The sequence below is a fragment of the Camellia sinensis genome, chromosome 6 (assembly GCF_055761805.1).
Source record: "Camellia sinensis isolate YWXY chromosome 6, ASM5576180v1, whole genome shotgun sequence".
NCBI classification, from domain to species: Eukaryota; Viridiplantae; Streptophyta; class Magnoliopsida; order Ericales; family Theaceae; genus Camellia; species Camellia sinensis.
In genome coordinates, this window is record NC_138966.1 from 170835133 (window position 1) to 170860037 (window position 24905).

The 24905-nt window shown below is 33.9% G+C and overlaps 2 protein-coding genes and 1 long non-coding RNA gene across 3 annotated transcripts; 2 read left to right on the forward strand and 1 right to left on the reverse strand.

Moving 5' to 3' along the window:
- Window positions 1-421: 421 nt before the first annotated feature.
- LOC114311129 (uncharacterized) lies at window positions 422-1745 on the forward strand. The gene is made up of 3 exons (XM_028257190.2): window positions 422-632; window positions 796-1044; window positions 1201-1745. Exons 1-3 carry the CDS (start codon window positions 422-424, stop codon window positions 1743-1745), a joined length of 1005 nt encoding a protein of 334 aa, XP_028112991.2.
- Window positions 1746-9956: 8211 nt separating this feature from the next.
- Window positions 9957-10875, forward strand: LOC145793023 (uncharacterized). Its single transcript, XR_014333526.1, has 2 exons — window positions 9957-10150; window positions 10463-10875. It is a non-coding gene; the product is annotated as an uncharacterized LOC145793023 (long non-coding RNA).
- Window positions 10876-15876: 5001 nt separating this feature from the next.
- On the reverse strand, window positions 15877-17816 carry LOC114311160 (GATA transcription factor 1). Its single transcript, XM_028257225.2, is given in 3 exon segments — window positions 15877-16135; window positions 16137-16736; window positions 17422-17816. Coding segments are annotated over 3 exon segments (789 nt in total). The 5' UTR covers window positions 17584-17816; the 3' UTR covers window positions 15877-16108.
- Between the last annotated feature and the right edge of the window lie 7089 nt (window positions 17817-24905).

The window sequence follows — 24905 nt, forward strand, 5'->3', positions numbered from 1 at the left end:
GACTGCATTATGTAAATATGCCATTAAGATAGGATTTGAGTTTATGTATGTGAAGAATGAGAAGTGTCGGGTCACTGCTGTGTGTTCAATGCGGGAGTCCAAAGCTTGTTTATGGCAAGTACATGCATCTCTAGAAAGTGCTAATAATTTTTTCTACATTAGGACTCTACATGATGAGCATACTTGTGGAGCTGCAGTTCGTACTTCTAAAAACTCAAGAATGAGTTCAAATTTGGTTGCAAGTTTGATCGTTAATGAAGTTCATGGGAATCCCCAATCTCATCCAATTGATGTTGTGCGTCAATTTACAGATCAATACGGGCTCACCATTACGTACAATTACGCTTGGTTGGGAGTTAAGAAAGCTAGGACTACTACTTTTGGAGATTTCTCTATGTCTTATGATGAGATTCGGTAGTGTATGGATATTGTGATGAGCACAAATCCTAGTAGCTATTTGCGTCTTGACTATAACCATCAAAGTGGACGGTTCAAAAGGTTTTTTGTTGCATTTAATGCTTCCATTCAAGGGTTTAGGCATTGGTGTCCTCTATTGTTTACCGATGGAACTTTTCTGAAGGGGAAATATAAGGGCACCTTGTTAACAGCTACAGCGAATGATGGGGATCAAGGTAGATATTACTATAGTTTATTCAAAAGTAACAAGTTACTTATTCTCAGAATAACATGTTATCTATTTTCAGAGTAACATGTTACTGTTATTCAGAGTAAAAATCTACTATATTTGTCCTTTTCATTTAATATACTTGTTAATTGTAAAATGTTATTTTTCAGGTTTTTTCTCTCTTGCAATGGCAATTGTCGATACGGAGACTACAGACAGTTGGGAATGGTTTTTTATGCATTTGTCGAATATATTGTTGGATGAAAGACCAATTACCTTCATATCTGATCGGAACGCAGGACTTTTGGAGGCTTTACCCAAGGTTTTACCTACTGCTTACCACTATTTTTGTCTCCAACACTTAAAGGCCAATTTGAGGGATAGGTTCTCCGGTCTAAGTTTCAGCAATACTTTCAGAAGTATGATAGTTTTTTTGTTTTCTTCATGTGCTTATGCTCCGACAGTGGGATGTTTTAATCAGTGCTTGAAAGAATTACAAGATGAGGGAAAATAGATCGTTTATAGGTTTCTATCCAATTTGCCATATGACAAGTGGACTAATGCATATTTTAAAGGACAAAAATACGATGAAATGCACTCGAATGTGGTAGAGTCTTTTAATTCATGGATCCGTCAAGCTCGTCATTTGCCCACTACGAAGATGATTGATTCAATTAGGTTGAAGATCATGGATTTGATGTCGAGAATGAGAGAACAAGCTAAGAAATTGAATACTTTTCTTTGTCCAGAGATGGATTCAACATTAGTAAATGCTCATAAAAGTGGAAGAACTTGGTTGGTTAGTCGTTCAAGTGATCATGTTTTTGAGGTTCAATCCCGGCCATCGGTTAGCGTTGACCTCTTGAATAGAACTTGCTCATGTTACCAATGGCAATTGAATGGATTTCTTTGTGCTCACGCGGCAACCGCTATCCAAAAGAGCGGAGGTGATTTGTATGCACATGTGAAACCATTTTATTACACTAGTAAGTTCAAAGATTGCAATGCTGAGCCCGTTTATCCAATACCCACTATTGAGAAACCTCTTGTAACTATTAATTATCTTGTTGTCCTTCCTCCAATTTATAAAAAAGCCACCTGGGAGGCCAAGGAAGAATAGGAGCCCATCTCGAGGTGAGAAGGTAAAACGAGTACAATGTGGTAGATGCAAGAAGTACGGTCATAATAGGAAGACTTGCAATGAGACATTGCCGTGAAAGACATTATTGATTTTGTAATAGAAGTATGAAAATAATACAGTTTTTCTATGTTCTTGAATGGTTGTCTGTTCTAGTTTCTGATTTACTCTGTGGTTGAATGGTTGTCTATGGGTGTGATGAGCCTATGGTTTCACAGTAAAATTTTACCATATTCGGAGTAAAATGTTACTTTTAGATTAAACTTTTACTTTATTTTAGAGTAAAATTTTACTTTTATAGAGGGTAAAATTTTATTTTGGTGTAGAGTACCATTTTACTTTTAGATTTAGAGTCCAAATTTTACTCGCCCTTCAGAGTAAAATTTTACTTATTCAGACTGTAACATTTTGCTCTTAGATTCAAAGTGTAACATTTTATTCTTATTTCAGAGTAAAATTTTACTTTTATGCAGAGTAAAATTTTACTTTTAGATTCAGAATGTAACAATTTACTCATATTTCAAAATAAAGTAAAATTTTACTTTTATGCAGAGTAAAATTTTACTTCATTTCAAAGTAAAATTTTACTTTATTTCAGAAAATATGTTAGCCTCCTTAGAAAAATATTTCCCACCTGCACCAAAATTTACCACAACACACAAACTCCCTTGATGATCATCATGCAATCTTTGTGCAAAAAAAATCTAACAACACAACTACATATATCATCAGAGATACACAAGTATAACCTATATCATTGTATTCTATCCATAACAATGTTCATTCCTAGTCAAAACAATATCCTTCTATAATAATGTATTAATCACCAAACCACAGTAAAATTTACTAGAACAATAAATATAGCATGTACTATCTAATACTCTTTTAGTATTATTTCACTTACAATTACTTTTTCACCGTTCTTTCATTTACAAAAACTGAAATTACATACATCATTTACAGTACTTCCCCAGAACTTGTCCACATTGTCATCCTTGAGGTCTTAGCTCTTGCCCATTTTGTTTTTGAGGTTGAAGTGTTCCTTAGTTCATGCTTTTGGATAATCATTCAAAAATTGATGCACTATTGACGCTCGAAAGTTGTTAATTTCATCATCTTCCATAGAATTTGCAATAGACTCATCTCTTATGATTTGGCGTATGATATAACATACAATAATTCCACATTCAACACTGTTAATAAACATCAATATATTGTTAGATTTAGTCAAATTTGAAAACTACCAATTCAAGCATGTAATAGTAGCGTGAAATACTTACGATGTTGGGCGTTGTTATGGACTATCTTTCACCGAAACCAAGTTTGAAAACTTTCTTCTACCTCTCTTCGTTTTGTTGGCCAACTTGCTATCCACATATGTTATCTAACATCATTGCATAAATGTTTGGTCACGATTAAATTCAAGAATAAAACACAGCAAAAAATTACTGTTAATATGATGCAAAGCACTTACAATCTTTTTTGCATCCTTAAGGTAAGGATCTTCTCTGTTGTCTCTTGGCCTTAAAGAATTGTAATGTCTCCACTTATCAAGTTCAGTGTCAAATACAAGAAGTGTCCAGTGGTAGGGTTTTTCTTCCTTCTTGTTCCCATTGGAATTCATGCAAAAATGAAGGTATCTGTATCCACTAAAATCTTGTTCAAGGACTTCATCAATTAAATGATTTCTTAACTCTCCATAACCCCATTTCACTAAAGACTGCATTTAATCATATAAGAGTGTCATGTCTCAAGTTGTGTTGATGACACACTGTATGAGTTGTCAATCTTTTACAAACCAAATAGTAAAAATTAACTCCAAAATACAGTACAATGTTACACTAAACTACAATAAAATTTTATCAATTCAAACTAAACACAAATTGATGGCTTACCCAACAAAGGCTTGAGAAAAAGAATGATTTATTCTTTTCTGGTTTCTTTGCTTCTTGTTCAATCTGAAGCATTTCAACAAAGCTGTCAATGACCTACAAAAACAAAAATCAATTAAATATATGTTAATAAAATGAACTATTTTTAGTTATTGAAGTGAACAGTAGTCATTGAAACTTGTATGGCCACTTATATTATTTGCAGTATCACCATCTCTTAGAATCGCATCCACATCATGCAATGTAACATATACTCCATTTCTTGTGCCGGACCATATGATTGCACTAGTTATAAGGTAAAAAAAATGTTGATTAACACGTTGCAGTTTGATAACAGTAAAATCTGTTGTTTGATAAAATTAAAATGGTCTTACTCTGTGGTTTCCAAATTATAAATCTTGTTCAGTAGACACTTATCATTCTCATCAAGCAATTTGCATATTGCAGCCTTATCTGGAAAAAAAAAACCCTTTCAACTGGCTTTGGTTGGCTTAGAGGCAAGTTGTCAACACAAATCACTTCATTTGATATCACTTCAATTGCTTGTTTTGTGGTCTTTTTTTTCTTTGCCTTTCTTGGCTAACATTCAAAATCAGACATCTATTTTTTCTTCCTCGCCTTGATTTTGATTTTCTTGACCATTACGACTATATGTGTTTCTTTCAATATAGTTTGAATCCCAAAGTTTTGCTCTTGTTCTACTCCTTTAGCATGTGGCATTTCTTTAGAAGCAAAACCTTGGGTAGCCGCATGAACTGCATTTTCTTCAATCTGCTCAACCAACTGTTTATTTTCAGATTCGAGTACTTTAAACTCCTTTCTCAGTTTCTCCATTTCTTTCTCTGTCTTGCTCATCTTTTCCATCATTTCTTTTGTTTTTGCCTCTTGATTCTCTTGTATTTTTTGCATTGTTTTCCTTATTTTCTTCAGTTCTTCAACCAATGCCATATTCTCACGTTTCAACCTCTTGTTTTCCTTTTGAACTCATTCTAATTTCCCAAGATCAATGAAGTCCTTTAAAGGTTGATCATCTCCTAAAGCTTCATCTACATGATCTTCATCTTCTTTAGTCTCCAAATTTTCCTCCATGTCCGATGCATCTTCTTCCTTATCATTGCGAATGAGATCCATTTCTTTTCTGGAAATGGGTTTTAGTTCTTCGTGATTTACCTCTGCATTTGAAAAATAGAAAAAGAAAAGAAGTCAGCAATGAAGAAAACTTCAACCACCAGAGTAAAATTTTACTCTGTTTCAAAGTAAAAGTTTACTCTGATTGTAAGTAAACTTTTACTCTAATTATAAGTAAACTTTTACTCTGTTCAAGAGTAAGTAAAATTTTACTCTAATTGTAAGTAAAAGTTTACTCTGATTGTAAGTAAACTTTTACCCTGACTTAAAGTAAACTTTTACTCTGATTGTAAGTAAAAGTTTACTCTGATTGTAAATAAACTTTTACTCTGATTTAAAGTAAACTTTCACTCTGTTCAAGAGTAAGTAAAATTTTATTCTGATTGTAAGTAAAAGTTTACTCTGATTGTAAGTAAACTTTTACTCTGTTTAAGCGTAAGTAAAATTTTACTCTGATTGTAAGTAAACTTTTACTCTGTTCAAGAGTAAATAAAATTTTACTGTATTTCAAAGTAAAATTTTACTCTGATTGTAAGTAAAAGTTTACTCTGTTCAAGAGTAAGTAAAATTTTATTCTGTTTCAAAATAAAAGTTTACTCTGATTGTAAGTAAACTTTTACTCCAATTTTAAGTAAACTTTTACTCTGTTCAAGTGTAAGCTAAGTTTTATTATATAAGTATAATTTTAAGGAAAATAAACCAGTAAGGCTGAGTTTGGAAAATGATACCTTTGCAGTCTTTAGTGTTTGCAATGACCTCTTCATTAGTTTTTTTCTCAACGTTGATAAGTCCTATCGAAGGAGCCTTGGACACAAATTTTTTCCTTGAGGTTGAATGAGGGTAGTATGCTCACATAACCAGTACTGTAAAATAAAAAATCAAAATTCTCTAAAGATAGATTGCATAATATTTCAAGTAGTTCAATTTACTTACCAAAAGAAGAAGTACACATCCAGTTACATTTTCAAGACTTCCTAACGAAGAATGGATTGAAATAGTCAACTTGGATGCAACTGCAGTTGACCATGCATATGAATTCATCATTTCCAAATCTTCTACAAAGGCAACAAAAGTCCATCCAACTGTTAGACCAATTATTGGTAATAGCAAAGTTGCCACAACAAACAAGCACATTATTCAGGCAACATCCTCAACATCAACTCTCGTTGTGCCTTCCAATGCATCTCCTAATGCCTCTCGCAAACTCTTTATGGATATTCTTAACATATTACGAAACCTTCTCTGCACAAAAGCTGATTCTTGTTTCTTCCCATATGAGACGTCTACTTTTTTCGTTCTCGATTTTATCCCCAAAATAAAAGTAACGTCACTGTCCCGTATGTCACACGTTTTCCCCCCAAGCTTAAATCCCTTTGCATGAAAGTCATAACATTTGATCACATCCATGACATTATCATCAACTTTCTTGAACTTCTTTAACACCACATCTTCTTTCTTCCAAAAAGATTTAAACAACATCCCAAAAAGTGTTCTCTCGAGGATACTAATATGTCTTTCAGTGAACCTCGTGTCTCGCATTATGTTTATCAGTGAAACAATATTTGACCTATATTGTTTCACATAATTCTCCCTCTCCCGTACTCCATGTACAACATTCAACTTTGAAAGTTTTATTGTTGAAGGCATACAACCTTTATCATCACTAGCATTGAACTAAACTTCTTTATTACTTTTGCCTATTTTTTTTGGGACTTTCTTCTTTTGTATAACAGTTGGTGGACCTTCAAAATCACCATCATCATCATCACCACATTTGCTTCTTGTAACAACCATTTTAAAACAGTAAAAAATTTCCCTGTATCAACAGTGTAACATTTTAGTTTAAACAACAAAGTGACAAAACAATTAAGCACTAAACAAAATGCACAAGCATTGTAATGAGACAGTAAAGTTTTACTTTGTTTGGCAGTAAAACTTTATTTTTATTGAAAGTAAAATTTTACTCTGATTGGAAGTAAAATTTTACTCTGAACAATATACCCTAGGAAATAAACCAAAAACACATACAACAAATCATGTAATGAGCAAAGCCTAGAGTTAAAGTAAAATTTTACTCTGGTTGGAAGTAAAATTTTACTCTGAAAAAATCATGAAGCAATTGAAAGCGTTGAAATTGCAGGACCAAAACACATTCAATGAGACAGTAAAGTTTTACTTCAAACAGAAATCAGAGAAATGACGAAACTACAATCACATTCACATACATAAATAGATATGCACATTTATATGCACATTTATATGGACCAAAGCACATACAAATTGATATGCACATTTATGTAATGAGCAAAGGTTAGAGTTTAAGAAAAATTTTACTCTGGTTGGAAGTAAAATTTTACTCTGAAAAATTCATGAAGCAAGTGAAATTGAAAGCATTGAAATTGCAGGACCAAAACACTATAGAAATCAAAAGCAAGGAAATTGAAGCAAAAGTGCATACACCATTCTGAGACAGTAAAGTTTTACTTTGTTTGGCAGTAAAACTTTACATTTATTGAAAGTAAAATTTTACTCTGATTGGAAGTAAAATTTTACTCTGAACAATATACCCTAGGAAATAAACCAAAAACACATACAAAAAATCATGTAATGAGCAAAGCCTAGAGTTAAAGTAAAATTTTACTCTGGTTGGAAGTAAAATTTTACTCTGAAAAAATCATGAAGCAATTGAAAGCATTGAAATTGCAGGACCAAAACACATTCAATGAGATAGTAAAGTTTTACTTCAAATAGAAATCAGAGAAATGACAAAACTACAATCACATTCACATACATAAATAGATATGCACATTTATATGGACCAAAACACATACAAATTGATATGCACATTTATATGGACCAAAACATATACAAATTGATATGCACATTTATGTAATAAGCAAAGGCTAGAGTTTAAGTAAAGTTTTACTCTGGTTAGAAGAAAAATTTTACTCTGAAAAATTCATGAAGCAATTGAAAGCATTGAAATTGCAGGACCAAAACACATTCAATGAGACAGTAAAGTTTTACTTTCTTTGGCAGTAAAACTTTACTTTTATTGAAAGTAAAATTTTACTCTGATTACAGAAATACCTAAATTTTTATTGAAATTTACACATTCAATGAGACAGTAAACTTTTATTGAAGCAAAACTGCATATCTGAAATACCTAAATTAGTTTTCAAAATTTTTAAACCTTAGCATTCTCACATGATTTAGTAATTTAAAGTATTTTAAGATAGTGATAAAAAATTTGGAACAGATGATCCTTAGTGTAACCCAAAATCCCAAACTCTACTCACCCTGCTGCAACAATGAAAAAAAAATCCTTAAAATACTCACAAAATGAAAACGTAATCTCATACACCACTACCCAGACAGACTTCATAACATCGAAAAACTAGCAGAAAGGAAAAAAAATCACCTGCAAAATCTGTGTCCAAGAGAGAGAGTAAAGCATAATGCAGAGTTCGATTCGAGCCCAAGCGACGAACCTGTAACGTTCCAGGGGTAGAAAGACAAAGTATCTCTAGAGAGTGAGAGTAATGAGACTCAGAGAATAGTTTTCAATCGATGCTAGGGTTTTCGAATGAGGCTAGGGTTTTTGAATGAGGATACTCAGAGGAGGGTTGCCAAACGATGAAACAGCGCGAGGGGAGAAAAAAGGTGCGATTGTTTCATATTTCCCCACTTATATGGAAGGATATTTCAATCAATTCATAATATTTTTTTAATTGAGGGGCTTTTGGGCTCATTGTTTTATTCCGTGGGTTTCACACAAAATAAGCCCAATGGAAGAGGCTTTTCACCAAAAATTCCATAATTTATTTATAAAAAAAAATTGAAAAAAAAAAAGACAAAACACAAAAGGAGCTAAACACAAATTTTGATATCATTTTAAATGTTTAGAGTTTAAATTAAAATAATTAAAAAGTTATGATTTAATTTTTTATTAAGGTTAAATTTAGGGAATTCATAAAAAATTATCTTCTCATGATTTGGTCCAAAATCGAACCTTAAATAATTGTGTGGGGGCACACCCACTAATCACTTTGGACAACACTAAGGTTCGTTAAACAAGGAATCGCTGTTTTCGGCAATTGAATATTTGTCACTCTCCTCGGTAGGAGTGTAAAATGGCCTGCGGCCTTGCCCGTGGCCCAGGGTGGGCCCGAGCCCAACTCGAGACCTTGGGGCATCATTTTGAAGTCCAGCCCAGGGCCTGACCCGTTCGAGACCCAGTGTTTTTTGTGAAAAATAATAAACTTTTGGTAAAAAAAATTTAAAAAATTTATAAAAAATTGTTCAAACTTGCCCAAGCCCACCCCGTGCCCAGGCCTACCAACCCGCCCCACCCAAGGCCCAAATACCTCTTGGGCCTGGGTCTGGGTCTGGGCTTAATTTTTCTAGCTCGTGGGCCGAGCCCGGCACAGCAGGAGCCTGCGAGGCCCGACATAGGTCAGCCCGAGCCAAATTTACACCCCTACTCCTCGGATGGCAATCAAGTAGCTCACGGTCTATCCCAGATGGCTGCTAAGACTTTTGGGATATCAATTTAGATGAAAAAGGTTTCTTCTCAGTAATCTTCTTTGGTTTTTTCTGAAGTTTTGTAATTTTCTTTGGTTTTCCCCCTCTAAAAAAAAGGAGTACTTTCCTATAAGTCCTAATAAGTAGACTTATTATCTAATAGGTCTTATAGGAAAATTTTGTCAAAAAAAATCACGAATTGTAAGTTTTAACGACAATTTATAAAAATTATAACAAAAAAAAATCACTAATTGTTAATTTTTAGCGACATATATAAAAAATTATCACAAAAAAAATATTTTTAGCGACAATTTTACCAAGACTTATTTTCAATAGGATTTTATGCAAATTAAATTAAACTATTAGGATCTAATGGTAGTTTACCCACAAAAAAAAAAAAAAAAAAAAAAAAAAAAAAAAAAAATCCACGTATAGTTTCTTATGATATAGTATTTGCTTTTCCTTGGTTTAAGAAGAAGAAAGAAGCAATGCAAAACACAACAAAGCCCAACAATTTGAATTGAATGAAGCCCATTTTTGTGTTAGCAAAATGTTGGATACCGGTTTGCCCCAATATGACCCCTGGACGTCGCCTATTCACCCAAGCAGTATTTAGGATTATTATCATAAAATAAAATTAATCAAGTTATTTGAACTCAACTCTTGGGGGCTCCTTGAAAATTCGTCTGAGATTGTTTTGTCAATGTAAATTAATCAAAATTTATGTTTCAATGAGTTCGAGAGACTTTAGAAACTCTAAAGAATTGTGTGATTGAAGCATGAAATCAGAGTTGAATTAGTTCGTATCTTTGAAGGAGATGCGTTCGCACACCTTCGGCAAAGGTATGTAGATCTTCTACTGTCCGTTACAGAAGTATGCTCGACTTGAAATTTGATCTCAAAACTCCATTAACTTCATTGAGGGAATTTTTGGGGGGGCACATGTTGAGGCATTTCTTTACCTTCTTTTCTTTGTAAGAACTATGCAAGTCTGTATTTTCAACATTACTTTTTTTGTGAAAAAGGGTATTTGGATTGAGATTGTTTCTAGCTCTAGCAAGGTTTGGCCTAAAAGGTTGTGTTGAATGGTGGCATCATCAAAATGTCCTAACTACTATTTCTGTTTTTTTTTTTTAAACTCAAAAAAAAAAAAAGATGCTCTGAATTATTATCATTGCATCTGTGGGTTTAGACTCCAGGATAATCGATTGCCGACTTAATTTAACCCAATCCAAAGGAAAGGATCCACCACCGACGTACTAAGGGTGGTATTAATGGAACTCAAGCACACGCCATAAACGAGTCCAGGTTTCAATCAGAGTACAAGGCGAGATCTCCGCAGACAGCAGGCTGCAAAGTAGCAAATTCGTCCCCCCAAAATTCAAACCTAAGTCACACTTGTGGAAATGATGCCTTCTCTACTAAACCACCACCCCTGTGATTAACTACTATTTATGTTGTAAGAGGGATTTTGCAAAACTATATTCTTAACCGTTATTGTAGTAGTGACAGCTAAACAAAAACTATCTTTTGAATGAAAAAAATAAATAAAAAATCTAACTTTTTTCCCATTATATCAAGCCAAAGATTGATTAGGCTAACTGTGAACTAAAACAACTTAAAACCACTATCCTTCGATATTTATGTTGTGACAGGAATTTTGCAAAGCTATCTTTTGAATGGTAAAATGAATATTTTTAACCATTATTGTAGTAGTGACAGCTAAACAAAAACTATCTTTGAATGAAAAAAAAAAAAAAAAAAAAAATCTACTTTTTTCCCCATTATATCGAGTAAGGATCCTCTAGAGTTTTTTTTTTCCTGAAGTTTCCTAGAATTGTGCATTGTGTGGTTGAGATTTAATGACAAGTCACATCAATTTTTTAATATTAAATCTCAACCACACAAAACTTTAGAAAAAAAACACTCTAGAGGATCCTTGGTGCATTATATCAAGCAAGACAAAGATTGATTAGGGTAACTATGAACAAGAACTTAAAACCACTGTGGATCCTATTATCCAAACACAAGCAAAATCACTAATTCTCACCACTCTTCACCACCGGAGAATCCGCCAATAGGTACTTTGGCACAAGTTGGCAAGACTAATTAAACAAGATATAACCCCCAAGAAACTACTAGCTAATTGTGTGAAGATAAATCTATAATTCATTTTGTCAAAATCTTGTCAACTAATTGCTACAATTCACGCTTTGCAAATTATTTTTTGAGCTGCTGCGTTACTTGCACAGAAATGTTTCACAGAAGCTTGCATACTGTTTTCTTACAATGCCAAGAGGCAGGACTACTGACATTATAGATCCGCACTTGAGCTTTGAAAATTTTCCTTTGATCCAAACAGATAAGTCCAATCTGTCTTCCAGTGAGAGTGAGAGAGAGAGAGAGAGAGAGAGAATCACAATATATATTATTATCACAAGTCATGCTCTCACACTACAAATTTGATATGGTTGGATAACCTACCATTGACTAACAAGATCAACAATGCTGTCATGCAAAGTAATCGGAGCAACTATCTAGGTTTTCGTTAACTTCTTATTGTTAATCAAGAAAAAAAAAAAAAAAAGGAGTTAAATAAATTAATAAATATCATTTGCTTGTTTGATACTATTGTCAACCAGTTGAGTGAAAAGCTCTATTTTTTGAGTTTGCCTAATGAAGATTTTCTGCAGCCCAAAAGAACAGGGGATGGATGGGGAAGATTTCTGTTTTTGTTTTAAAAAATTTTAGGAAGTTAAAAACAAAAACACATTTTGTCATTGTTTTTAGGGATGCAACTCGAGCGAATTCGGTCGGGTTGGGAGGCTGTCCAAACCCAACCTAAGTTGTGTTGAGATATGCCTAGGCCCGCCCAAGACCGAATTGTAACCCGAGATTGCATGCCCAAGCCCAAGCCCGCCCGAGTTAAACCCAAATTGTCCGAGTTACCCGAATTGTAAATTTTTTGTTTTTTACAGTTATATTATTAAATTATTAAAATTTGACTCTATTTGCAATTTTTTTTTTATATATAGAAAATCATTAATATTATCAAAACAAATAATTCATATAATGTAAGAGAGATACCGCTATAATAGTCTTTATAATTTATGAGTGAAAATTAAAATTAAAAAAAAAAGAGTAAGATTTTATGTTATTTGTATGTATAATATATATTCAATATGATTTAATAATCTAAATTACTTTAATATCATGTAATGACTAATAATTTATATATATTTTTTAATATTTTTATATATCTATATATGTATAATTCGGATTTTAGGTTACTCGGGTTGTTTGATATCATTGTCCAAGCCTATCCAAATTTAATTCGGGTTTCTGAATTTTTGTCCAAACCTGTACCGAATTTGAAAATATCTTGTCCAAGTCCCAAAAAAATTTGGGCTAGATTCGGGTTACCCGGGTTGAGCCCGCCCAAATTGCATGGCTAATTGTTTTCATTTTCAAAATTTTAGAAATTTAAAAAATTAAAATGTTTTCAATTGTTTCTAAGACAAGTTTCCATTCGTTCCTCTCCTATCACCTCTGACCAACATGCCCCGCCATCCATCACCTCCGGCCACCCACCACCACCAGTCCCCACCTCTAACCATCCTCCACAGCTGGTCTCCACCACCTGCATCCACTTTTGGCGACTTTCCATTGCAAAGCACCACTTACAGCGGCTACTCTCTTGTTGCTGGCTATCACCACTTTTGACAACTCGCCAAACATGTTTCTTTATATTTTGTTTTTATATTATTTTGAATACATGTACTTGCAGCAAATAAATTTTTATTTTTGTTTTGTTTTTTACGAATCAAAAACAAAAACATATTACAAAATAGAAGAAAGTTATCAAACACGCCACTTTAATAGTGAGAAACGAGTCTATCTAAAAAAGACACAACTATTTAACAATGCTAGTTGGGTGAGAGCATGAGAGTCTCCCCCCACAAGTTGGCCTATGAATATGCTATGTACTGCACTCAACAAGAGGACGATTTACCTTGAAAACATTTATAAAAAAAATAAAATAAAATAAAGATTCCCTTGACAACTAAGAACCAGCCTTCTCTAGCTAAGGTTCATGATTTGACATGTTTTGTCATATATTCCATCCTACATAGTGCCATTCATGATATATCCAACTATATATTCTGCAACCCCTAAGATACCTAAAAGTCTCAAAGTGCTCTTCTTTTCTATATTATATACTCAAAATACAATCCTCTCAACATGTGGACAATTATACATACAAGAGGTGGTCATTCATTATTTCTTTAATACCCTGCACTAAGTGCAAATCTTTCAACCCTTATCCACAACAAACACTTGTTTAAGAGCTATTTAACCACCTAATTGTCTAATTAGGTCTGTCTTGATTATGTCGAAACCTGATTAGGACTGCTAACACCCTCAAAAGCCAGTCAACGACACTGCAGGCTCTAGATAAAATCATCATTTCATAGTATATATATTAAAGCAACCGTCCCGATTAAGGTTAAGTTAATCTAAGGTTATCTAAATTGTGGACATAACTTTACGTAAACAATGTGTCCATTCAATTGAACTGCACATGGTTCATTCACAATTTTACAGATTTTCTTTTCCACCACATGAAGTGACCTATCCATTCCCACCCACATGCCAAAGGGTCCATTCTCTGCACTAGATGACAATTGCTACTGTTAAAAACCATTCAAGCCCTTCTATAAGAGTCCAATAATGCTATGGTGAATGCAAGGCCATAAGCATTTAAGGGTCAAGGATTCTCAATTCCTGAAAGTCTGGTCCTTTATATTGCAAACCAAGTTACTCAAATTTCACTTATATTCAACTTGTTAGAAATCCTTTTGAGATTGATATGTCACATAAATAATCTAAACTTTTACACATTTTAGAACCCGCTAAATTTCTGAGCCTAACTCAAGCTCAGTGGTCAACTCATTATTTTTTTCAAATCAATTTTAACCTTCATACTAGTGGATACAACTTTATTTGTTTACAACCTTACTTGTCCTATCCTCAATGATATAGTAAAAATCTATGTTTGATTGGAAGGATTAAAGCATAGGATTGGGATTATTAATCCGTGGGCCCAATAATCCTATGTTTGTTTTGACATTTTGGTTTAGGATTATTAATCTAATGGATAATTAATCCAACAAGTTTGTAGGATTATTAGTAATGGGGTAGGGGTGGGATAACTAATACCACACTAATTTAATAGAATTATTAATACCTCACTATTAATATTGTGAATCAAACATGGCCGTATAGACGAGTTGTAGTAGTACATTGAACATTGGAGACATAGGATCCCGTGCCAAAGCACGGAACCTTTAGCAAATTGGACTGTTACTAAATGCAACAACTACTCACCTTGATACCATTAAATTTTTCACCTTTTCTTGGTGAGAATGAGGTTGTACAATAATTCAGTTCACATTGCAAACAACCCAAAACCTAGAAAAGGACCTAATTCAGATGGGTCATAAATCTCACCTACAATTGTAGTTTTTAAAATGCAGTTTTGTCCATGGCTGTTAACTGGGTAGGTTTAACATCCTCCCCACTTTTTATCTTCCTTCGGTTAGGTCACAAATTCCAAAAAAAAAATTGCAACAATGATCACGGAGTCCGATTTGCCTTCATGATGTGACCATTTATCTAATCTAAACAGGTCATATAGCCTTCGTTTGCGATTTGAGTTGATTTTTTAATTTTTTGACTTTTTTAATTTGAAATTAAAAATTCTCATTTGCATTGATTTTTTTGACTTTTATGAAAAAAAAAATAAATAAAATAATTATGATTTAAATGTGACATTTTGTTTTATTAACTTTTTAATCTATTTTATCTTTTTATAATTAAAATAATCAAAAAAAATTATCCCAACCAGAACCATAGAAAACACAAGCTGTTTGGAATCCCTAGCAAAGACTCGTACCAACGGATGCATAGCAGATTAAGGCTCAGCTATCAGCAAAAGGTACAACAAGTACTGTAACAGTCCAATGTGCATTTTACATTCCAATCGACTGGAAAGGACAATTACCAAAACCCCCATTCACTAAGAATATAATACTACACGTACCTAGTTCATTTCCTTGAAAATTTACACTTCTTACACTCACCTCAGAACTACAATGTTAAACTACAAATTGACAAATACATAACAACGAAGCATTTACAAACATATGAAACTTGAGGAAAGCACGAAGCAAAATCCATTACACGCATTGAAGATGATAACAAGCAAAAGAGATTACAAAGGAAAAACAAACAACTAGTTCAATAGAAAGCAACAGTAAGATAACAGTTAAAACTTACAATATCCTGTCTCTGTATTTCAAGTCAGCCGACAAAAGATAATGTATTACAACTAGTAGTCAATCAAAAACTACTCCACAACTAGCCATCGGTTTTACGTTAGCTCAGATAACAAAACATGATAGCCAGTTCTGCCTTTCAAAAGTCACCAAAACCCGCATATGAGCATTCCAAATTTTCCACAATTTCATCATCTCCATACCAACTTCCAAGCAATCAAACAAACAGTATAAATAATGGCCAAAACCGTAACCAAATCTTTTTTCAGGTTTTGTATGCTAATGCATAACCAAGCACACTAAAGTCAAAATTCCCCTGCTGGATTTTGTAGACAAAACAGAATGTAGTTAACTTAACAATCTAGCCCATTACAACAAACCCTAATTCCTAATCTAACTAAACTAAAAAAGACCCAAAAAAAAGATTTAAAAAAAAAAAAAAAAACTACCCATCACCACTATCCTACCCTATATCCACAGGCTTCATTAAAAACCATCCCTCCCATTTGCTTCTGCCTTCTCATCTCCATTACTTTCCGGTGAGAATTTGAATGCATCAAGCTCGAAAACGTTGGACTGCTCGCAGGGCGGTACTCGGGGACAAGCCTCCCCGACTTGTACCGTACCCCACAAGCATTGCACAATGTTTTTGGCCCCATTGGACCCGCTCGCCACTGTGGGGTCTTCTCCGCATGACAATGCTGGCACCTTCTCCCAATTGTTGTGGTGGCACTTTGTGGTGGTGATGCTGCTGCAGCTGCTGGTGCCAATTCTTGTTTGATATTCTTGAAATTTGCTTGGCTCCACCAAGATTGCTGACTGGGTAAGCCTGAAAAAAACCCACGACGCGGCCTCTTGCTTCTTGCTTTAACTGGGTAACGGACGGGGACTAGAATGCCACCGCCGCAGCAACTTGTGATGGTGGTGGTGCTATTGCTAGTGCTGGTGGTGCTGTTTTCAAGCACCGATACGGGGCTGTTGTGGTTCAGAACAATGCCGGGGTTGTCGGCGAGAATGTCAAGGCAAGTCTCCACCGCCGGGAATGCGTCTTTGTTCGACAACCATTCCAGTTCTTCCTCTGCAATTTCCTCCTAAAGTATATATGGGAACAAATGACTAAGTACAGCAAACACTTAAGTGCACTGAGTTGACTCAGCTGAGTCAACCGAGTATATGATCAATCAAACATAAGGGTACCCCATAGGATACCATCTTGTCAAAGGCATCCCATTTTTTGCCCAACTTTTTCTTTTGTCTTCTTCTTTTCATTCACATTTCAAAGTGTACACGAGGAGTAGACAAGACAAGGGGACAATTATGTGTAAGTTGTAGGGTATTATTGTCATTTCATAGAAGAGCACATGGTACCACATTTTGAAATTTGAGGAGATATGCTTAGATATGTCAAATGGGAATTGTCCCTTTCTTTGGACAACTCAATTCATTGTGGCAAACAAGGAAGGCAATAAAGGCTGCCCTCAAAATCAATGAAATCCCGAAACTACCCTTACACGTGTATAATATTATCGATTCGAGTCTTCAGGGTTTCAATGGACAAAACTGTCCTATGCGTCAAAAATGGATTTTTTGGAGTCAAATTCGTTTGGACCCCAACTCACCTATTTGACTCGACCGTGTCGACTCGGAAGAACCAGAATCAACGCGGCCGAGTCAGACCATTTTCGGCCATTGAAACCCAAAGAATCGTCCGAGTCAAGGACAAACTCGGACAGGGCCTAAAAAGATGGAAAGAAGAGGGTTTTGGGGGGAACTTACAGGGAAAGAGAGGCTTTGATGATGATGAGGGTCTGGGTTGGAAGACTCCAGCGAAGAAGAAGAAGAAGGGGTGATTTTAAGGGTTTTGTCGCCAGCGTCCAAAGTAAAGTTGAGAAGGTCATCCACCATGAAACGCGCACCTGGGTCCAGACCAGTTTCCATTCCTTTCTTGAGAGAGAGAGAGATAGAGAGAGAGAGAGAAGTCTGAGAAAGAGAGAAATGAAAAGGGTTTTAAGAGAGAGAGAGAGAGAGAGAGAGAGAGAGGCTCTGTGGGAGGTTCTTTGGGAGTAAATATTATTATCAACAATGCCGCCGAGGGTTTTGGTTGGGAACGAGGGGATGTGGATTTTTTTGGGAGTTTTTCATTTTTTAATTTAATTTTTTTCAACCTGTTGCATTTTTTAAACGTCTTATTTATTGTGTACTGTGGTGTATGGTTCCAAAATGAAACGTCTTATTGAGGGAATTGTAATCTACTTCCCCACCCTACCCTACTCTACAGCGCCTTAGGTGGTCAAGGGAAGTTGTTTTATATCTTTTAGACTCCGTTTGGCAAGTTGATTTTTAGACTTTTTTAGTTATTTTAATCACAAAAGATAAAATAAGTTATTTTAATCACAAAAATAAAACATCATATCCAATCCATAATCATTACATTCTTCTCTCATAAAAAAATCAAAAAGTTAAAAAGTCAAAAAATCCTTTCCAAACCAAACTTTTTAGCTCAGGTTAAAATAATCAAAAAGTCAAAAAGCCAACCTACTTCCCAAACAAAGCCTTAATAATATATTAGACCATCTCCGACGTGCATCAAATCCAGTATCAGATTTAAAATTTGATGAAAAAATTACTGTTTGTGTTTCCAATGATTTCACCAAATTAATATCAAAATGAGAACGAAACAAAAGTTTCATCAAACTGAGGACAAGCTCCAGATTTCATCTTTTCACTGTGCTATACCGTTGGGGTGGGCCAACCAGTCAACCAACCGGATGTCCGACCGGTGGACTCACCGGTCGACCGGTTCCCTTTCAAATAGGTAGGTTCAAATCGGTCAAAAAGGTTCAAACAGGTTTTTAAAAAAAAAAACAAAAATTGCCTTACAGGTCGACCCACCGAATGACTCTTTCCTTTTGATGCACAGTTAGAGCAAGCGATATCAGATTGAGAAAATCAGTTATTTTTTGCTCAAATTTGGTGTAAAAAGTAATGAACCGTTGGAAATGCTCTTAGGAGTAGTATTAGAGACTTCAAAAATTTTATCAAAAGTTTTGCTAAATGTTTTACATGAGTGTGGTTCTCACACCATGTGCGGGATGTAAATCCCATATATAAGATATTTGATAAAAATTTTAATAAAATTTTTAAAATCTTTAACATTTTCGTTTATTTTCTTTTCTAATAATTTGAAAAAGAGAGTGATAGAAAAAGTAAGAATAAAGAATGACTGAATTCATTCTACATCATTACCAATGCTCAATTAAAATTCTCAAATATTTTTGACTCGTGGAGCGCTACATCTCCGCCTTTCCAACTAAGGGATTGTTTGGCATGTCTTAAATAAGTATATTTTTTATTTTTTTAAATTAAAAAATTGAAGAAAAAAATATGGATGTTTAGGTTAATTTTTTAACTTTTTATGAAAAAATATATATTAAAAAATTATATAAATTAGTGTATAAGAAAAAATTAGGATTGAAAGTTGTGCAGTCATAATTTTTTACTTTTAGTGAATAGTGTTAACTTTTTTACTTTTTGACTTTTTATGGACTTGCCAAACTTGACCTAAGGATTGTTTTGTGAGTAAGTTATTTTAGCAGTAATTTTTTTAATTTTAATTAAAATAAATGATAAGTGTGATTTTGAGTGTTAATCTGAATGCAAGTATAATCTTATCTAAAGATTATCAATATCCTATGAACTTATTTTTTAAAAAAAATATATTTTTAATAAATTTTAAAAAATAAATCATTTAAATCATTGAGGTAGGACGTACAGTGTGTCCTAAAAAAGGGACAATTGTGACTGCTGTGCAAAGTCACCCCCATCTCCAATAACTTCTCCTTATTAGGGGTGTGTACTACACCTTTGTTACACAGTTTATTGATACATATTATGTATTTTGTGACAAATATTATTTATTTTTTATGAAAATTTATAATAAGTATTATAAATTTTTATAGTAAAGTTACACATTTTGTGATTTAAAAAAAAAAATCTATAGAAAATGTGTAATATTATTTAATTTTAAATCATAAATTGTTGCAATTTTATTAGAAAATTACATAAAATTTATTATAAAAATAATTAACATGTACCACAAAAATATATAAAATGTACATATGATACACATTCCTAATTGTATAGGGAAAAAAAATTATTTACAAAAAAAATGATAAAATTTATAAATATTAATAATTAAAATTATAAATTTTTTACCTCTTTATAAATATTTTTTTTTGCTCCACTGATAAGTGATTTCGCCAATTATATATCAAATTTGTGGAATCCAATGTTCCCTTATGGATTGAATTATCTATACTTGAAGCATCTCCAATAGCCAAACTAAAAGGTTTACAAAGTTAAAAAATAATTAGACCTCACAAAGCTCTAATTCAAAATCAAACTCGGTTCAAAATTTGACAAAGTTATGTTTTGTTACCTAAAATATTTTGTCAAAAAATAATTTAAATTTTTTCCTATTGCCTAAATTCAAAAAAAAAAAAAAAAAAAAAAAAAAAAAAAAAGTCAATTTTTATTAGCTAATGTATTGCTTTTAAAAAAATAGAAACGTGAATCATAATAGGAAAATTCATTTAAGATGTTTACCAGACAATAGAATATATTAAATTGCAATATGATTTAATCCCAACCACGATAAAATAATCATTGATTTATAATATTTCATATTTATTTATTATCAGCGAAAATTAATTGTTAATAGTTAGATTAGATTAATACTTATGAGAGTTAGGCCTCGTTTGGCAACTTTTTGATTTAGCCAAAAAGTTAATATTAGTTGTCACATCATTCTCCTTATTTTTCTACAAATCTTTTCGTAAAAAGTTAAAAAATTACTAAAATAACATGTTCTCAAACGAGGTCTTAGTCTCCATCCTTACAATGTATCAAATACTTATCTCTTAATTCAACTTTTCTTAAAAATGGTTGAACCCATAACCTCCCCCACACTAACCTAATTGGTTAATCATATTTATTTTATACAACAATAAAATTTGAAAGATTGCGAAAACTCTTCTCAAGTTATATTACATTTTAAATCAAATTGATAAATTTTAGTTCAAATCTAGGTCAAATTTAAAATTTTATAATTCAAATCTAAAAAAATTTGGAGTGAGCTTGAGTTGTTTAGATTAATCCTACTCAAATTGCATCCTAACTGAAGCTCATTGGATAAGATTATTGCCATTATGACATTTCTATTTTTGTTCATTACACAGGTGATTGTGATGATCTTAGGAGGAAGGGTACGAATGTTAATTCCCTTGAAGATTAGCGGTATTTTAGTCATATTAGGTGAGATAAACCGGTTCTAAATAGGGGTGCAATTCGAGGGGGTTCGGTTGGGTTGAGAGGTTATTCAAGCCCAGCCCAAGTTGTGTTGAGACCTGCCCAAGCCCGCCCAAGCTCGAATTGAAACCCGAGATTGTCTGCCCAAACCCGATCCGAGTTAAACCTGAATTGTCCGAATTATAAATGAATTTCAGTTTTTTTTTCCCAACTACATTATTAAATTATTAAAATTTGACTCTATTTACAATTTTTTTTTTAAAAAATAGAAAATCATTAATACCATCAAAATAAATAATTTATATAATGTAAGAGAGATGCCACTATAGTAGTCCTTACAATTTATGAGTGAAAATAAAAAGAAAAAAAAGTAAGATTTAATGTTATTTATTTATATGATATATATTCAATATAATTTAATAATATAAATTATTTTAATATCATGTAATGGCTAATAATTTTTATATATATATTTAATATTTTTATATATCTATATATGTATAATTTGGGCTTTGAGTTGTTTGGGTTGCTTGACGTCTTTGCTCAAATCCGTCCAAATTTAATTCGGACTTTTAAATTTTTGTCCAAATCTGTACCAAATTTAAAAATATTTTATTTAAACTCTAAAAAAATTCAAACTAAACTCGAATTGTTCGAGTTGAACCCGCCCAAAATACACTTCTAATTCTAAAAACTGGACGACCCCAGCGATAAGTCCTTCTCCCAATAAGCTCCGACCAACACGTCATTCAACCAATAGAATCCCGCCACGTTGTCCGGTTGGCTGTTTTTTAATTTTTAATTTTGAATTTTGAAATCTTTGACCCTCCCGACACCGCACGTGGCGGCGTTGATCCTGTGAGATCTCAGTGAGTGCATATGTACACTCTTTGAATTGGTGGTCATGGCCCCCACTATTTGCATAGTAGTGTTGTCGACATCAAATTAAAAAAAATATTTTTTTTTTTAAAGAAAAATTTAAAGAGTAATATGAGAAATATATAGAGAGAAATAGAAAAAATAATTTTAAAATGGTGACAATATAAATTTTTATTGTATACATGACTCTAAAAGTTTAAAAAAAAAAAAATCATAGACAAAATATAAAAGAAAAGGACAAATTACAAACACCCCTTTCGAGATTTAGTAAAAATACAGATTCTCTCCTGAGATTTGAGAAATTACATCTCGCTTCCTGAGATTTATATTTTCATAACAAATTGTCCCATGAGATTTTTGTTTTCATACAGATTCCTCCCTAATTTCTTCTAATTTGTTATGAAAATTTGACCCTCAGGGGGCAATTTGTAATTTCTCAAACCTCAGGGGAATCTGTATTTTCACCAAACCTCGAGGGGGTATTTGTAATTTGCCCAGAAGAAAATTATATTCGCTCAAAAAATTTATATAAAAAACTTAAAAAATATTATTATTATAAATAAATTTATCTTCAATTGTATTTTGTTTTGAAGCGAATGACTCATAATAAATCACATCATTATATATAAAAATTATGTATAAATTTTAAATTTTTTATTTATATAATATTACTCAAATATAAAATATCATTGGATGCGGATACGAACCGTGGAGTTTGGGATCTACTAGATAATTAGTTGCCAAAAGATTTTATGGTGAAATCCTTCCAAATAAATTTATTTACTTTTGAGATTTTTTCCAAATAAAAAACCTTTTTTAAGTTTTTCCAAACACGACCTAACAGTTGTTTGCTATTTTCTGTATCTGAAACAATAAGGTGCTGTTTGGTAACACTTGCGTTTTCAGTTTTCTGTTTATATTTACAAAAATTTTAAAAATTCAAATAAAAACTTGTTTGGTAAAATTTTTGATTTATAAATCAATGGTCTCAGTTTATAAATTTGGCCAAAAAATGTAAACTTAAAAAAGGTGTTTCCGTTTTGAGCATTTTTTTTTTACCACCCAGCACTAGCCACCACCCGTTACCATTTTCTACCACCGTCTTCTGCCACCACCACCCACCATCTACCCGCCACCACCACCTGCTACCACCACCCATCACCCGCCACCACCACCTACTCGTCACCACCAACCACCCCTCGCCACCACCCACCTGTCATCCACCCGCCACTTGCCACCACCACTCACCACCCACCTGTCATCCACCCGCCATCTGCCACTACCACCCGCCACCACCATCTACCACCCGCCACCACCAGCCACCCACCTACCACCCACCACCACCTACTCGCCACCACCCACCACCCGCCACCGTCACCCATCCACCCACCCACCACCACCCGCATCCGCCATCCACTTGCCACCACCATTCACCACCTGCCACCACCACCACCCCCACCCACTCGCTACCACTCACTACCCGCCACCGTCACCCACCCACCCACCCACCATCACCACCGCCACCTACCACCTACCCGCCACCACCCGCCATCTGCCACCCACTTGCCACCACTACCCACTACCCGCCACCACCACCACCACTCACTCGTTACCACCCACCACCCGCCACCGTCACCCACCTACCCACCCATCATCACTACCCACCACCTACCCGCCACCACTACCCACCCCCCGCCATTCGCCACCCACCTGCCACTACCACCCACCACCACCACCCACTCGCTACCCCCCACCACTGTCACCCATCCACCCGTCATCCGACATCCACCCGCCACCACCACCACCACCCACTCGCTACCATCCACCACCCGCCACTGTCACCCACTCGCCCACCACCACCACCCATTACCCACCACCCACCGTCACCACTTTCTACCACCGTCTTCCGCCGCTACTTGCCACCACTTGCCATTTCTTACTATTTTTTATATTTTTAAATATTTTGTCAATTACCAAACGCGTTTGTAGTTTATGTTTTTCTAAAAATAAACAAAAACAAGTTTATAAAATTTTTGTAAATATAAACTGAAAACGTAAACGTTACCAAACAGACCCTAAGATTTCTATGGATGTGTCTTAACTTCGTTAACATTTTCAAAATCTGGGAATCATTTTTATTACAAAGATTTTACAGCGTTTGAAGATTTCGGCATTGCAAGCAACGGATGAGTTGGAAGATTTTAATTGAAATCTACTATTGTTTCTTTTTTTCTCAATTTAGAATCATTCAATAATTTCCAAGATGTAAAAAAAGCAGAGAAGATAATTTGTTATTTATTTATTTATATTTTTTTCCTAGTTGGGTTAGGAAAAGAAAAGAAAAATGATTAGATATTTGTCAAACAATATATTTTCTGTTTGGTTGGTTACCCACAACAAAATGAATACTTATATACAATTTCATTTTTATTCATAATAGGGGGGATTTATTTATAAATCCCTTATGTTCCCTTCTAATAAGCCCACAAATTATCTTTGTAACCTAGTTAGTCCAATGTATTTATAGTTTTATTCTATGAGATCATTTTTTCCTGATTTAGATTTTTTGTTAAACTATTATACCCTTATTTTACTTTATTCATATGTATTATACACAAAATAAGATATACACGTTTTTCATATTTTGCTCTTTTTGATATATACGTTTTTCATTTTTTTGCTTTTGTCTGTTTTAGCAATTTTGCATGATCATTGTTTGTTGGGGATTCTGTAGAATACGATTATGAGATCATATTCATATCTTCATCAAATGTCGAATCAAATTTGATCCAGTTGAAATCGACGGTGGTGTGACAGTCACAAGCAGCAGAGGTAGAGACGATGATGAGCGGGATACGATTATGAGATCGTATTCATCTCTTCATCGAATGTCGAATCAAGTGTGATCCAATCGAAATCGACAGTGGTGCAACAACCATAATCAGTGGAGGTACAGGCGGTGACGAGCTTCGGTGATGTTGTTTTGTTTCCATTTCTATTTCTATTTCTGTTTCTAGTTTTACTCTATGTGGACTATTTTTTTTGAAAGTTTGAGAGATGGGTGTTGGAATTGT

Bases quoted from the DNA above. Each gene is read 5' to 3' on its own strand.
- LOC114311129 (XM_028257190.2), top strand. From the start codon at position 422: ATGGATATTGTGATGAGCACAAATCCTAGTAGCTATTTGCGTCTTGAC. The intron at 633-795 runs GTAGATATTACT...GTTATTTTTCAG, and splicing joins AGCGAATGATGGGGATCAAG to GTTTTTTCTCTCTTGCAATG. The intron at 1,045-1,200 runs GTATGATAGTTT...CATATTTTAAAG, and splicing joins TTTCAGCAATACTTTCAGAA to GACAAAAATACGATGAAATG.